At 41.2% G+C, this 17,105-nt stretch overlaps 1 protein-coding gene across 1 annotated transcript in view; it reads right to left on the minus strand.

The window, feature by feature from the left end:
* The window catches only part of CSMD2 (CUB and Sushi multiple domains 2), a 323,219-nt gene that overhangs the window by 73,522 nt on the left and 232,592 nt on the right, over window positions 1–17,105 (minus strand). Inside the window, exons 34-38 of the mRNA XM_018576748.1 lie at window positions 16,575–16,679; window positions 13,692–13,810; window positions 11,947–12,016; window positions 9,191–9,307; window positions 5,487–5,696 (exon numbers count right to left, since the gene is read on the minus strand). Of these exons, the coding sequence (XP_018432250.1) occupies window positions 5,487–5,696; window positions 9,191–9,307; window positions 11,947–12,016; window positions 13,692–13,810; window positions 16,575–16,679 (621 nt within the window). The remainder of the gene's footprint in view (window positions 1–5,486; window positions 5,697–9,190; window positions 9,308–11,946; window positions 12,017–13,691; window positions 13,811–16,574; window positions 16,680–17,105) is intronic.

Genomic DNA, 17,105 nt, shown 5'->3' on the forward strand with positions numbered 1-17,105 from the left:
GGGGGGGGCAAGAAAATGTTTGCCCAGGGTCCAATTAATATTAAAGATGGCCCTGGGTACTGATGTTGGACAAGAAGACCTGGTGTTTCAATTTAACCCAAAGATGTTCAGTAGGGGTGATGCCAGGGCTCTGTGCAGGTCACTTAATCTCCACCAGATCAAACTAATCAATCTACTGTATGTCTTTATGGACCTGGCATTGTGCATAGGGATCAGCCATTGTGCATAGGGATCAGCCATGCTAAAAATAAGGGTCTTCCCCAAACTGTTACTACAAGGTTGAAAGCACACTCTGTCTAAAAGGTTCTTGTATGCTATAGCATTAACAGTATCCTTCACTGAAAATGTGAGCCTAATAATTCGGAGGGGGTATCCCCATACCTTTAGCCATAAAGTAGGTCAGATGGTGAAGTATCAATAAACTGTTGGTCATATAGTATGTTTGTCTATTAGTTGGCATTTAAACTAATATAGTGAAAAAGGGTAATAATGTTCTGAGACCCAAAGTATAGTTAGTTAGTTTTCAATAGTCTGTCGTCACCAAAGTTCTGAAAGCTCCTTTTTGTGTAATATTACACTACATTGCTCTTAGCAGCTTGTTAATAATAAATCCCACGGTGCAGTTAGCATAACTGCACATCAAGGTTAGCCAGCCTTCCTGTGTCTGTTCTTGAATAGTCTTCTGATAACCCCAGTGTGTGTTTTAGGTGTTGCAGACCCCAAAAAAGGCATTGTCACTCTTGGAATGATTTTGTCCTGCATTCATGCTTCACAAAGTAAAGGTAACTTTTTGTTAAATGGTATTGTTGTTGCAGAGTCACTGCTACAAATGACCACTTAGAATTTCCCCTTTACCATAAGTAATCCTGATACCACTTTCTGAGCATATGATATTTCTGTAGTATAATAATGTTTTCCTTTCTTAAAAACACAAACTGTTAAGCTCTGTGGACCAGGTAAGATCCTAAAAGTGGAAAGCCACAACCTTACCTTTGCCAATACGTTTATGAATTCATCAAAATGTGCAACCTTCTCATTATTCTCATGTTTTAAACATGTCAAACCTCTGCAGAGCTGTTTCCATTTTACAAGATCAGCCGGGGCTGCTCTCTGCAGATGGAGCAGCTACCTGTCATGTTTGCTGTTCCTTGTAGTTCTGTAAAGGCATTACTGCTGTTTTTACATCACACTGCCTTCAGTTTCAGTAAGATCAGCAGAGCGCCTAGCTTTGATCTACCCACAGCATGATGAAAGGGGTCACCGCCCACAGATTCACCCACAGACGTGACTACATTACCATTCTCCTGGTGTCAAGCCGTGATAGCAATCTCACCTGTTTGGCAGGGATGTCATGAGCTATAAAGAGTAATATTTCTGCTAATTTAAGGTATGGAATAAACAGGTTTATGGCACTTAGGCTGTTATAGAGAGAGAGCAATTACAGCAAAGTATGCTTCAATCTTTAGTTCAGCTTAAAAGCAAACCAGTCATGTTTAAAGTTCTAAAATGGACCAATAGAGTTACACAAAGCATCTACAGGTGCCTGTGTGTACCAGTTTACCATGCATAAATTGAAGTGCTCAGTATGTATATGACAATTCTACCTCCCTCCACCACAATTCTGCAGTGCAAAGAACCATGATTTTCTAATAAAAAAAACATACACTTTAAAGAAGAACTTTACCCAAACCTTTAATATTACAACAAATACACCTTTAGAAATGTTTAGTAATGACAATCTACAAACAAATACTTCTAGATAATTGCAGGCTTTGTATTCATGCCATGTTAACTAACGGCTGATTTCTATCTCTCCATTTACTTCCTGGAATTCTGGCACATGTGACTAGGACATGTGACCATGCAGATCATCTCAGGGGAGGAAAATGCCTTTCCCTGAGATCTCGTGAGATTACAGATGAGATTTCCTAGCAATGCTCTGCTGATGTAACCTTCCCAGGATGCAATGCTTTGGCACATTACTTCATTTGTGTAGGAACTGAAACAGGAAGTAGATAAACTATATTTGTCTCACCTATATAAAATGCTTGCACATTTAGAAATTCACTAGTTAGATTAAAAAAAATATCTGTTAAACCATAATAAAGGTGAACACAAGGTTCACCTTTCAGGCACACGTCATTCCACTTTACTTCTAGCTTAATTGCTTCCCTTTCCCTGTAATGATGTAGAGCAGGGGCGCCCACTATTTTTCGTCTGGAGAAAGAAAACAACGTTTTTTTAATTTATTTTTTACTATTTTTTTGTTTTATTTTCATTATTTATTTTAATTTTTTTAAAATTTTCGTATTTTTTTTTTTACTCTTGGGGGGGCTTCGGGGAAATATTAGGGGTCTAAAAAGCCCCCTGATATTTCCCTTTTAAAATAGAAAAAGAAATTGAGGACACAAAGTCCTCAATCTCTTTTTCTGCAGTCTCTATTCTAAATGAATGGAAAGCACAGAGGCTTCCCATTCATTAAGAAAATATTTTACTATCAAGCTGTTTCTGAATGGGGAGGAGCCTCTGTACAGAGTGCTTCTCCCCATTGAGAAACTTATGAATGAACAGGAGGTGATGTAAATCACCTCCTGTTCATTCATTTATAACTGGGGACACATAGTACTATGTGTCCCCAGTTATTTACAAACACTGGAGTGATCAGCCGATCGCTCCAGTGTTTGTCCTACACAGAGGATTGGTACATACTAGTGACATGTACCGATCCTCTGCCGCTCGTCCACGCACAGGGGGGCTGCAACTTCTCTGGATCCCCCTGCTCTCCCGGGCAGAGGCAGCGGGGGATACGACGAGCCGCGGGGGGGTTTGTCGGAGCCGCTGTGACAGAACGGACGAGCAGTGAGGGGAGAGAGAGGCGCCGGCTGTCAGATCCTGGCCGAGCATCTCTCTCTCTCCTCACCGCTCTGCATTAGTGCTGTGACAGCGGCTCCGTCCTCCGCCCTCCCCCACCACCGGTTCCTTCACTTCTTCTCGGATCCCCGCTGGGGAGAGCAGCGGGGATCCAGAGAAGCGGCGGGAGGAGAGGACATGGCGATCTACCAGTGATCGCTACGCGATCGACTGGTAGATCGCAATCGACCTTGTGGGCACCCCTGATGTAGAGTCATCATATTGAATAGTGAGTCTCTCTGTATCTATCCACATACTGTAATGGCTGCAAAAGTCATGTGACCCAAACTTAGTTTATAAATATTCTTGCCCATTATTATAGTAAAATAGATATACTACTGTACCAGGGGGTTAGGTTTCAATAAAATGTTGTATTTCCTGCCTAAAATGTTTCTTTAATATTACCGTAAAATATTAAATAACTATTAGTTGGTATTTATCTGCAGTATGTATCTGGTATTAAGAGGTCTTATTTTAAGGGGGACTTAACCCATATCTTGAAAATAACAACAAAGACACCTTTAGAAATTTTTAGTAATGACAATCTACAAACAGATACTCTTAGATAATTGCTGGCTTTGTATTTTTTGCATACCTTATTTCTCTTTTCTTCTCCAGTCTTGTCACAGTGGCCATTTTAACTAAGGGCAGATTAGTATATCTGCCTTTATTTCCTGGAACTCTGGCACAGGTGACTAGGACATGTGACCATGAACATCATCTCTGGGGAGAAAAATGCCTTTCCCTGAGATCTCATGAGATCACAGATAAGAAATCAATGCTCTGCTGATGTAACGCTCCCAAGATTGGACACATTGCATAATTTGTGCCAAAGTGGGCCAGGAAGTGGAAAAATGAATGTAAGATAATTTCATGTAAGCATGCAGAACTGTATGCTGATGTGAATTTTAGTCAAAGGGAAAAAGGTCCGCTTTAAAGCAATCTATCTGCAACTGCATGAGTGCACAACACTTAGGGGGTTATTCGCTAATGAGACAAAGGAACCAGCCGTAGCTCGGGCTGATCCTTCGGTTCACTTCAACCGCTTGAGCCCTTTGGTTCAGTCGAACCGAAGGGCTGCTGTACGGGCTATTTACCATGGCCCCTACAGCACCTGAAGGCAGCCGTGCGGCTCAGCAGAGCTGAAAGCATCTGATCTCCACGCAAATGACAGCTGGGTGGACCCAGCCGTGATCTCACGGTTGGCTTTGCCCAGTTGTAATGACAGATCAGCATCCCCAAATGACCTGGGGATGCGGATCTGTCATTAAACAACAAAAACTGGGCAGAGCCGGCCGTGATGTCACAGCTGTCACCAGTTATTTATTGGCTGGGACCTGCTAGAAGACTCTGGCAGGGGCCTGCCAATAGGAAACAGTTGGGCGGAGCTTTGGTGATGTCCCCGCTAGCTCCGCACAATTGTTTCTATTTGGCCGGCATCTGTCAGATGCTTCATTATGCAGCGGGAGTTCAGGTCGGTGTGGATCGTGTTATCATTTTTTTTCTTTAAAATATATATTTTTATTTTTATTTTGCTATTTTAAAAAAATTTTTAATAATTTTTAAACATTTTAAAAAATGTATTCAACTTTTTTCTATTCTGCTCGCTACCTAGGAAGTACCAAGCAGAATAGCTGACCTGAATACCGATTGGAGGCATTCGGCTATCTACTTACTGCCGTTCGGCCCCTCTGAGAATAGGGGCAAATGGCAGCGAGTGAGCTGCCGGACCTTCGGCCAAGCCAAAGCATGTTCGGCTGACCGAAGGCAGCCGATGTACGGCTGAAATCAGCGGTACAAGGTTTAAGTGAATAGCCGAACAGCGTTTGGCTCACTTCACTATGGCTCGGTTATTTAATCGGCTGCCTTCGGCAGATAAGTGGATAACCCCCTCCTTAGACTCATGTGGCCGCTGTACCCATTCAAGTTAATGACCGGGTGACAATGGCTGCATCTGTAAGTGGCAGTCCGCATGTAATCATATGGAAAAGATCACTGTCGCAGGACGCAACTGGAAGCACTTCCAAGATTTCCCCTACCTGGGCTGAATCTACCAGTAGCTGTTGGTAGTAGTAACATATCTTCCAAATCAGTCAAATATATAGCAGAAGAGAAAGAAACATTCATTCTCTCAAGAACAGAAAGTTGGGAGGGGTAAAACCCCACGGGACTGTTCTTCCGTTTTTATGTGCCTATTGTCCATTTCTCCTCTAGGCAGCAGTATAACCCTAGGTTTCTTACTATCAAGTTGCGTCCCTCAATGAACAATAGGGGATAGTATTTTCTGCAGTATATCATACTTACTTTAATTCTAGAGCCCATTCACATCAAATGCGTTGGGGCTGCACTGACCCCAACTGGCATACAATGTGATGTGCCAGGATCAGTGCACCAGCACTATGCCGGGCACCACACACAAGCCAATGTGCAATTTAGTGCAGCGGCTGGTGTGAATGGGCCCTTAAAGTCACTCGGAAATAGTATATTCAATTCTTATTTTTACACTATTACTACTGAGCTAAATATCACAGAATTGTATTTGTGTAAGATAATAACTACAATTTAATTATTCTCACCTTGATATTCAAGCTTAAATCCAGGTTTGTTCTGGGAATGGTCACTATGAAAATAAATAGAGGTTTCATGGGATGTAGAAAGGAGGTTTCCAGGTGTTTCTGATCCACTATACCGACCAATTACACTGCTGGTTTCATGAGGGCCATTACGAATCTCCAAAAAATCGTGATTGGCTTCACTTGAAAAGCTCAGAAACTGAATGTGAGCTCCTGTGACAGAAATAAAGCAATATTTGAGTCAGAATAAGAAGAAAATGAATTCTATTGTTTGGTATATTTTTACTCAGTTTAATGCTAAACTCTAGGCAAACAGCTGAATGCACTGATCAAAAACATATATGGCAAACTGTTTTACTTGTTAAGATTTGTATTTCTGTCCTATCCGTCCTGAGATTTACACAGCCATGCCATATTAGCCAGCCCAGAGACCTGACTTTTCTTTATTGCAGTTAGATGATACAAGTAAGCCATGTCCCAGCCCACATTCTGCGATTGGGCAGTGAAAGACAAACAGCAGATGGATGAGTACATCTCTCTGTTACTTTCCTTTTGTCAGAATGTTTCTTGTTAGCGCATGAGCAATGGAGCTCATCTAATTGCCTCCTTGTGTACAGGGACTGCCAGAGGATGATATGAGGTAAAACTAATTGCTTTTAAAAATACACTTAATTTTTAATGAACACATATAGAACCTGCATTTATTGGTGTTTTTCTCTTTTTGCCTGTAGTTCAGATTTAACATAACACATGTTATGTGCAGGAGAAAGCGTGCTACAAGGTCAGATTTTTATACTTTGCAGCAACCCTCCACATATAACATACAGCAGTGTGCCAAAAGAAACAAATGCCAATAGCAGGATGGTTATTGCTCTGCCTACTGCCTTCTGTCAGTCAGCAGGGGACCCTCTGCCCACAGACCCCCACAACCACTGGGGACCCTGCGCCATGTTGAGGGCAAGTGGGCTGGTATGGTGTAGGGAGGGGGGTGCACGCTCTCCCCTCCCCCTTTTCTGCTCTGCCAGGCCGCTGTAAGTGTCAAGGGTCTGGTAAGGGATTTTAGAGGGGATCCCAAGCTTTTTTTTTGTTTGGTGTCCCCCTTAAAATTACTACCAGACCTGAAGAGCCTGGTGTGGAATGGGAGGGGGCTGCACACTGATTTTACTTTTAACGGTGAACAATAGTCTGAATGGCATTCGGACATTCTGATGCTTACGAATTTTCGCAAAATTCAGATTCTTTGCATGCGGTTTTTGTTTCATTAGGGAATTCAGATGCATCAGAATGTCTGAATTAGCATTCGGCACGAAACACAATTTACATGTCTAGTGTTTGTAGTTCTGAAAAAAATCCCCACATTTTAAACAAGTTTGTATTAGGGTTGTAAAGTAAATCTGTGCAGGAATACTAACAATATAAAGTATTCTGGTGGTCATTATTATTGCTACTACAACTCTTTCAGCACTTGCTGGCTGTCGAAGGAGTGGGAGGGCTTAAACTATACATTGAGGCCCCGAGATTTGAAATGATAAAAAAAAAAGACTGATGAGCTACTGAGGACAAAATGGTTAACTGGAAATTAATGTTAAAACTTTGTGTGCACTGATGCACCCCTATTTCCTGACAGCTTCTGTCCACAGCACTAGACCCTAGTAGTGTTTTGAATATGCTAATAGCTCTTCTACAACCAGTAGTGGATTTAGACATGCATAAGTATGTCTAAATCCACTACTGGTTGTAGGAGAGGGAGGCTGTTAAGATCAGTGACAACAGGGAGGCTGCTAGGTGTCCCCATCAAAATGTTGCTATTAGGGCCGCCCAGTAAAATTTAGTATTTAGTCCAGTAAAAAACAAGTATTAAATTGAACAGAAAGAAAAGAGTTAAAAAAGCCCCATCTTTAATTAGGTGGTAACATTTTGTGCTTGATGGCATGCACACAATTAATTCCACACATTGACCACATTAATATTTAATTAGCTCATTGCCCCACTTACTCTCCCTTGCTCTAGCTTTCTCTTTATTTTAATGAAATTGAATAAATGTGACTGAATAGATTGGTTACTTGTGGGCTAGATGTGGTATGAAAGCTTTTTTTAAATCATTATTACCAAAAAAAGAATGAACATATTTGAGCAAAAGACATCCACCCTCCCACCACCATAATTCAAATGACAATGTTGTTACACAAACACCTGCCTTTGTCTGGACCACACTCACACACCTTCCACTATCATATTGTCTAAAATTCCATCCCCTAATAAGCCAGAATGTCCAAAATTATCAAATGCCCAGAGAGGTCCATATCCATTATATTTCTGCAAGTTAATTTTAAAGTGCATCACAGGGTCTCAGTCGAAGAATCCATAGTATTACATGCAAATGGAGACAATGTTATTTCTAGGGAATGTTCTAAGCCAAAATATCAAATCTAAATTTTTTAACAATACGATAGCCATTGAGAGTTGTCTAAATGTGTTCCAGACATAGGGAGGTGTTTCTGTAACAATGTGGTACCGCATGTGGCCAACAGATAACAAATCTATTCATTTAGATGGGCTTTCTACCACAGTTAAATCGCACTCGAAAGAAGTGCATACACCTTTTTTTTAAATTGCATCGCACCACAATGCATGGTAATAGGTACCATGTGATGTGGTGCAATGCAGCGCACATACGATTGCTATATGTGTGTTGGGATGCCACTAGTAAATAATGGCACCTCAGAGCACCTAACATTGCAAAATGCAATCTCATGCAATGCTAAATGGTATGCGGCATCGGGGGCATGTGATCATGTGCTAAAACACATGAAAATGCATATTGCATGTCTTTATTCCTGCATTTTTATATGCTCTCATTTAAAGTGACATTAAACCCTCAGATTTTTTAACATAAAACAATAGTGTAATGTGTGCCTTACTGTAATCCATGGTTGTTTCCCTTCCCTTTGCTGCTCTTCCTTTTAAATTTGTATCTGTTCTCATGCTGGGCAGAACTTCTGTTTTGCGGCAGACTGCCTTGTCTCAGGAATGGTTACACGGTGTCTGTGTATACGTTTCTATAGGCTTGAAACCTGAGCCAGCACTACAGGAAGAGGCACTGCGCTGAAAAGGGAAGTTCTACCCAAGCATGAGAAGAGATAAGGATTTAAAAGGAAGAGCACCAAAGAGAAGGGAAACAACCATGGATTACAGTAAGGCACACATTACAGTATTGGTTTATGTTAAAAAATCTGAGGGTTTAATGTCACTTTAAGTCTATGGGGCTAAAATGCAGCACTTGCACCTTTTTAAAAATCGCACTACAGGTTTTCAATAGAAAAAAAATGAGAATCCCTTTGGTGCGATGGCCAAAGCGCTTCAAAATGATAAGGTATGAACAGGGACTTAGAACACAATGGATTCAAACAAATGCCGTGCACATATTTATTATTATGAAGCAAGATGATAATTAATTGACTGGCCACCATTTCAGATTTTTCTCTAAACTGCTCACCAAAACTGCTTCAAGTATGGGGAAATGTAAGCAGTGTGTAAACTGCACCTTAAAAACATTTATCATCTTCCATACAGCATAAAGCTCCCCGTGATAAGCACTATCTATCTCCATCAGACAAAATCTGATAACCTCTGCTGTCACAGTTGATTAGGCAGGTGTTGCCAGACTGAAGATGCTGTATATGAAATGTGACTGTGCTGTCACTCACCAAATCCCACTGGTAAAGAGATCTTCCAGGTGCAGTCCAAATTACTGGGATAGTTTCCTGGGAATCCAGGACTCAGAATGACACCTTCCATGTCTTCTGTAACTCCTCCACAATGAGCTGGGGGAGAGGGATGAAGAGAAGAAATTGTGCTGTGTTAAACTCGCTAAACGTGAGAGTGGACAAACTGTAACAAAGATGAATGAGCATAAGGGAGATTAAACTTAAGAACATAAAACATATGCAGCCTAGACCAAATTCATAATAAACACTGTCAAGGGTAAAACAAAGCAGAAAAGGGCAAAAGACTATACTTTTCAACCAACACACATAACTTCAGTGACATCTTAAATCCAGATTACCGGTCACAACAAATTCAACAATGCATCCCCCGGTATAAAAAATGCAACCTATTTTTTATGATAGATGCAAAGGGTTTATGTTATGTTTTGGGCCACAATTTTGCCCAGTTTGATGGAATGGCGACGCTCAATTCCTTACTGGATGTTTAGGGCTAGAACTGCACAATCACACAACTGAAAACTGCTTAAGTAGCAGTTTACATTAAAAGTAATGTACTGCCAACAAGTTTATTGATATCAGAATATTTTTTGTAGTATTACTAAGGCCTAAAGCTGGGTATCCCTCGTCCATATACTCCTGCAGAGAATCAGCAGAGGGTGAGTGATGCAGCATTTCTGTTCTCTACCAACTAGTAGACACAGAAATTTCAGGCATCCTAATAATTCAGACTGTTAATCCTGTTCTGGAAATTTTAGAGGTGTACTAACCAGGAAGCCCACTTCCCAGTGTAGGTCCAGTGAGGCCCCAAGTTGCTGCCCCTCTGACAAACTTCTAGATGAGACTACAAAGCCTTCAATAAGGGGCAGTCCCCAGCCTCTTGCCAGACAGCATGGAAGGCCAATCAGACCAGGTAGGAGTGTGGAGGAACATCTCAGGGCAGAAACATTGACCAGTGTGTGGCCCATTCAGCATGTTTTCAATAGACTTTTGTTGAAGGAGCCAGTCCATAAAATCTTGGATAAAAAGTGACTGCAACCAATCAGCTGCAGTCACTATTCAGGTATTCTGAAAGCAAAACACCCACCGCTGTTAAAAAACAATAGCCCACTGGGGGTAATTCCCCCAACCATGCTAAATAGTGTTGAGTGTTTTTCTTGTTTAGCCTGCATGGCTGAATGCAAAATAACAACCAACAAACGGTCAATGTATGGCCAACCAAAGGCCCTATTCACACTATAAGCAGTCACCCATTCAAGGTAATAATTGGGTGACAACCGCTGCACGTAAAAGCCGGCATATGTTATATGATTACATGCTCTTAGAAATCAATCACTCCCCTGGGACGCATCGGTCATGCCTGATTTCTAACCGCATGTAATCGTATCACATATGATTGCATGCGGTGTGCTGGTGTTTACATGCAGCTGCGGCTGTCACCCAATCATTAACTTGAATGGGTGACAGCTGCCGCTTGTAAACAGCAGATTAGGAATTCCTGCTGCAGGAAAATGCAAGTCCCTGATGCAGGAATCCCTAATCACATCTAAATTTACAGGTGTGAATGGGGCCTAAGGCTGGGCACACACCTTACAACCATCGCAAGACTTTTGTCTTGCGATGGTTGTAAGGTACTTTAAAAAACGTAGGATCTGCCTATCTTGCATAGGCAGATCGTACTTGCGATGATCGCAAGCCACGCCCCCTGAGGGGCGGGCTTCCGATGACCGCAATGCCGAAGGGCAGTGTGCGCTTGCGCACACCGGCCTGTCCGGCTTTTATCCTACAAACTTGCTACACACCCGCCGAACATCGTACGATGCTCGGCGGGTTTGCAAACATGTTCGTAAGTTTAAAGTCGTGCAACCTTACAGTAGTAGAGGTCGCACGGCTTCCACACACCTTACGATAATCGTACGATCGCGGGATTATGTGGGGACCTTAAGACTGCTGAGCCATCATGGATTTAACATATGTATACTTTTCCCTTACCTCCTGTTACTCTAAGCCAGGGATGGCCAAACTGTGGCCCTCCAGCTGTGGTGGAACTACGAATCCCATGAGGCTTTGCAAGATTCTCACAGCCACAGACATGACTCCCAGAGAGAGATGCTTCATGGGATTTGTTGTTTCACCACAGCTGGAGGGCCGGAGTTTGGCCATCCCAGCTCTAAGCATAAATGAAGCACTGTACTATGCGAATATGGCCACTCAAAACCAACAGTCCCCCGGCCTTCCGTTATGGACTGCTATCCATATACTCACCAGATGGAAGGCAGCATGCTTATACAATTCTGCATATAGTGCTCTGGAAGTTTACCTAATACACTGCTGGCAATGTATGAGAAGTATTGCTTTCTTAATTAAAAAATATGTTGTAGGGAAAAATGGTACTATATTTTACAACAGATATCAAGGGCAATCTAAAAAATATGATACAATACGGCACAGTATTTCAAAACAGATGAGTAGCACAGTAGTGAGCACAAATAACCATATGCAAACATATAAAATATAATATGTTATGCTCACAAATAAAGATAAATGCCAATATTGTGCAATTAAGAAAAAAGTGAGTCCCAAAAGAAAAGTAACTATACAGAACTAGATATAAACTCGTACAGAAAATATGCCATAGCCTGGTGAAAAATATATAATTTCAGAACACTATGAAAAAAAGAGCAACACGTTTTTTGCCATGCAAAGTCATTATAGTTTTGACCATAGTTTCTACATACCGATACATAGAGGTGGAGGATAATTCCAGCGCCTGACTGTACTCGGCATACATGAGATATGTGAGTGACCCTGAAACGTGAATGCAATACATGAAACACTGTTTGAGAACCATATTGTATATTGCTGGTAGCATACATTACTTATTGAGATTAAACTTAATTTAGCCTTATGCAGTTCAAGTACAACTAAGGTCACATTTAATCATTTTGCATAAAATAAAAATAGGACTTTATCAAAACCTTTTTTTAAAGTTTTGGATGGAATAAGTAGGCTGTAGTCCCCTGCCACTCTTCATTTGTTTTTGTTGTTATACCTTGATGCCTAGATTGCAAAAGTTAATTCTTAAAGGAGAACTATGAGGTGAGTGATTTACACTAATCCTCATAGTTAGAGCCGACCTGTGACATTGAAACTGTTACACATCGGCTCTATTGAAACACATACCGTCGCTCGCTCAATTCCCGATCATCTCCCTGCAGAGAGTGGTGACTGTCAGCCACCACTCTCCGCAGGCATTCCCCCCCTCCCCTCTCCGATCCTCCAGTGCTGACTAGGGGAACGAAGGGGGGGGGAGGGGGAGGGGGCGGGCACAGCTGGCTCTGCCTCTAGATGTCAATCAGCCAGCTGGGTGGATCCATCGGGATCCACCCTGTGGCGTTCTCAGTATCCCGGCTGCGGCGCTCTCAGTATAGAGCGAGCAATAGCTCACTCTATACTGAGCTTTGGGTCACGGGAGGATGTTAGTATTTGTCCTCCCATGACCCTAAAGAGAACTATGGGATAAAAAGGTTACCCTCTCTTTTAAGTTACACTACATATAACATGCTAGCAGACAGTGTTTGTTGTATACCATGTGATTTTTTAAATGATCCCAGGAGAATCTGGTGTGCGGCCAGCTCTTCTTCTGTTTGTATGGGCTCACATTGGAGTGAGGATGTGCTCCCAGTAGCAAGCACCTGGCTTATTCCTTTCCTGAGCTGTGGATGAGCGGTGCTTCTTATGTGTGTTCTCCTAACATAAAACCATAGTTCATAATAGTCAAGGTGAATCTAGCAAGGCCAGCTTAAAAATATTAAAATAGGACACAAATAGTCTGAAGCAATATTAACCTAGTATGACACATACATAACATTTACACATTGTAAATTCTCAACCTTGGTCTTCAGGTTGCTCCACAAGTCATAACAAAAATATATCTATAATCATACAAAAAAGGAATCTCCCCTAAATTGTTGGTTGGTGGAGAGAGAAAAAGTATTATTTCTCAATAACACTTCTGTTCGTATTGAACATGGTTAAAGGCTCACTTTGGCATTTCTTTATGCAAACTGAAGGACTTATGTGTGGATATGTGGTGTTCCACACTTGTGTCACTAAGAAGGCAGTTATTTAGCAGAGTGTATCTTCACTATGAAAGTACAGAACCTAATTATGTATACAGTATGTAAAGTCTGTTTCAGAAATACCCTCTGATGAAAGTTTGGGTCACAAGACCCAGTGTATATGGAGTTTGTTATGTACACCAGGTGTCAGATGAGTTGAAGACTATGGAAATCTCTGATTTCCTAGGTAAAGAATATCACAGGTAATGAATTCATAGAAGCATGTTGATGTTACAGTAATTACAAATCATGCTCAAGCACCCTTTGCTTAGTTGAGTAGTTATAAAAATATAATTCAGGAATACCGAAAAAACATGATTGTACTTGAGAACATTCCTACTGGATCTACAATGCCTTAGTACCTGCAGGGTATATCCTGGTTCACACTGAAAGGAAACTACATCGTTCACAAGGTATCTTTCCCCATTCTTTACTCCATTACTGGGAACAGCTGGTTCTGGACAACTGGCAAGACCCACAGCTAGAAAAACACCAGAAACAAGCTGATTAGTTTTGTGTGTGTGTGTGTGTATAATATAAAAGACCAGCTAACTAATAGAATGTACAGTTGGAGGAACATGGAGCAATTTCAAATATATAGAAATCTATGCATTATCATGTATCACTGCATTATATAAGGTCACTGCTTATATGAGCAGTGACCTTATAAGAAAAACAAAAAAACTTCCCCTCCACACACACACACACATATTATTAGACAAGTGCAAAGGCTAAGAATTAGCTTCAGATGAAATGAACGGAAATTAAAAACGTTTTCTTTCATTTAATCAAACAAAAAAAAATTATATGCTATTTCGGATTCAATCACCGGTGTGTTCTGGGCATGCGTGCCTCCATACTGGAGGCAAGTCACATGAAACTGCGCATGCTCTCCGCCTCCAAGATGGTAGTACGCAGGCGCAGAACCCTGGGGGTGGAAACTGTAAGGGGTTTCAGGGACAACGAGCGGCAGCAGTGTATTCCACAGTGGAATAGGAAAAGGAATCGCCGTAGTCCCGCCCCCTCACTATGACGCGGCCGATGCGTTCCACGGTGGAACACGGAAGCGGCAGTGGAGTTCTGCCGGCTTTCCTGCACCTGCGGGCTATTTAAACAAGGCTACGATGTTAGCAGGGCATTCCACAATTGAGGATCTACTGCCCTGCTACTACACAGGACAACCCCATCTATCTGGAGCACCTTACCCCCACGGGTAACCGCAGGACTTCTGAGGCCCTACTTACATGCTGGAGGACTGCCATCCCGCTGCTTCCCTCCTCCAAAACCGCAAGTACACTGCATCTAAGCCTGCAGCGCATCATAAGTCTACTAATTTAATTGACTCCATTACTCTTGCATTACGGACTGCTTGAACTTAACTTGTTGCCTATGTTTATATCACGGTCTGCTTGAACTTACCTTGCTGATTACTCTTGTATATGCTGTACTGAGAACTATCCTACCATATGAGCTAATGTTCCCACAGGTTGCTCCTACCTACTTGTTTACGGTAAATTCAACCTTGAGCTGTGGTCTATGAAGTAATAGTTACTATTAAGGACTTTGTGTTATGTATGATGCAAATAACCTCTAACTCACCTTAAGCTTGTGAGTGACGCCTGAGGTTCAAGCCTGATTGCCGTTAAGCTCCTCCCAACGCTCCGCAGTTGTGATCCTACTAGACCTGGGCGTGACACCAACATGGCCGCCATGCATTCTCAAATAAATGATTATGTGCCCAAATACATTTTTCATATATGCGGGCATATAGTAATGCATTAATTTAACATGTAGTCTAGGTTTTGTGTTCTGTTTTTTAACTTTACTTTTCTAGATGCACGTACTTGAAAAAAGGGTCTGCATGACATCCTGACACTATATTTTTATAAACTTTATATTAGGTTGACATTTAATGTTTACCACTTGTTTGCCTACTGTTGTGTGACTAATAAGAATACTTATATTGTGCTTACAAGTGTAGTACCTTTAATCAAAAGTTTTATTTTTATCATATTTTTTAATTTGTTTCTTTGGGGCTTAACAAAATTGGAGTCTAAATGGTGCAAGTATTGGAGAAATGGGTGTGGCCACTGAGGGGTGTGTTTACTGAGGGGTGTGGCAACTAAGGATTGTGTTTAATGGGGGGTGTGGTCACTAAGGGGCACTGTAAAGCTTTCTCACACAGAATGCCTAAAGGCCTAAGGCCGTTCGTACATACTACCAATAACGAAAATTCAGATTTTTTTTTTTTTTAGTAAAGAAATTCAAATGTATCTGAAATTTTCATTATCTGAAATTCGTAATTTGCACGAATTTGTTATTGCTGTCATTCGGAAATTCGGATGCATCCGAATGTACGAATTTCCCAAAAATATGTCAGAGTTACAATTAGGAACGAAACGAATTACACATGTCTAGTGGTTACCAAAGATTACCCATCAGCTTTCACCTCTCATTTTATGGAAACATTAAACCAGGCTTATGATTGGTTGCTAGAGGCAACAACTCCACTTTGTGCTCATTTTCCTGAATTAGCCCCTAGTAATGCCCAGAATTCAGCCATGTGCAATTTATTGCAAGAAGCTGAAAATATGCTAATGAATTTAGATTTATAAAAAAAAAAAAAAATATAACCATAAGGCCCCGTTTACACTGAGCGGCTTATCGCGCTATTTCTGCCGTGAAATTACGCATATTTCCATGCGATATTGCTCTATGTAGCTTGTCCAATGCATTTCAATGGAGCTGTTCACATCTCACAGCTCAATGTCACCTGTAGCTCATCGCACAAGCTTGTCGCTCGTACATGACCCTTTTTTCCACAGATGTTGCGCGATTCGGCTCCAATACACTCTATGGTGTCGCGCAAAATTGCGCATTACCGGCGATATTGCACGACTTTGTCGCGCAATATCGCACCACAGAAGGGTCACTGTTGCACTGCAAAATGGAAGGAAAGAATGATGTCACATCAAGATCGCTGTTGATTGGTTACAGCCCAATGTAGCAGCGGCGAAGTAAATGTGCACTGTGCACATGTGCACTGTCGCTCAATATCGCGCAGTGTAGCCCAAAGCCACTCAGCACAAAATTGCGCGGAAAAACGCAAGATATCCATGTTGCTCAGTTTGAATGTGGTCTACGAGATGTGTAGGAAGGTAAATGTTAATCTGAGACATAATAAAACAGGTCCAGCTGTGAAAGAAAAATGTACTCAATTTTGTTTTTGCTGTTTTGTATCTTACTTTTATACTCTAGATGAAAGCCAGCTGCAGATACACTTATGTCTGAGAAGAAGTGTAGGTAGAGTTGGTTTGAAGTGCTGTTCAGCAATGCAGGTACAGTGGTTCCTGAAATAAAAGAAACTTGCTGTTTACTACATCAGAATTCACATTATTAGTAATGTAATAAGAAATATCACAGCAAAGAAATCCTGGAACATGTGTATACATATTACAAAAAAAAAAAAAAGCTTATGTTTGCATTCCTTTTCAGGTAATGTATCGATTTGATGTAAAAATGTGGTGCAATAGAATCTTAGGCACTAAACATAAACTAAACACTGAAAAATCCCATGGTGATTTTAGGAGCATGTGCAATGAATACATAGAATAGAGCAAACAGAACAGATTTGCACAATTGTTAAGGAATTTTAGACAAACTAAAATGTTAGATTTAAAGTTACATAGGTATATATAACAAAATATGCACAGCTTCCAAAAAAAAGAAAAACAATTGTGCAATAATACATGAGCATATGAATTATTAATATTAAA

Source organism: Nanorana parkeri, unplaced genomic scaffold (genome assembly GCF_000935625.1).
Source record: "Nanorana parkeri isolate BGI_ZX_2015 unplaced genomic scaffold, ASM93562v1 scaffold76, whole genome shotgun sequence".
Lineage (NCBI taxonomy): Eukaryota > Metazoa > Chordata > Amphibia > Anura > Dicroglossidae > Nanorana > Nanorana parkeri.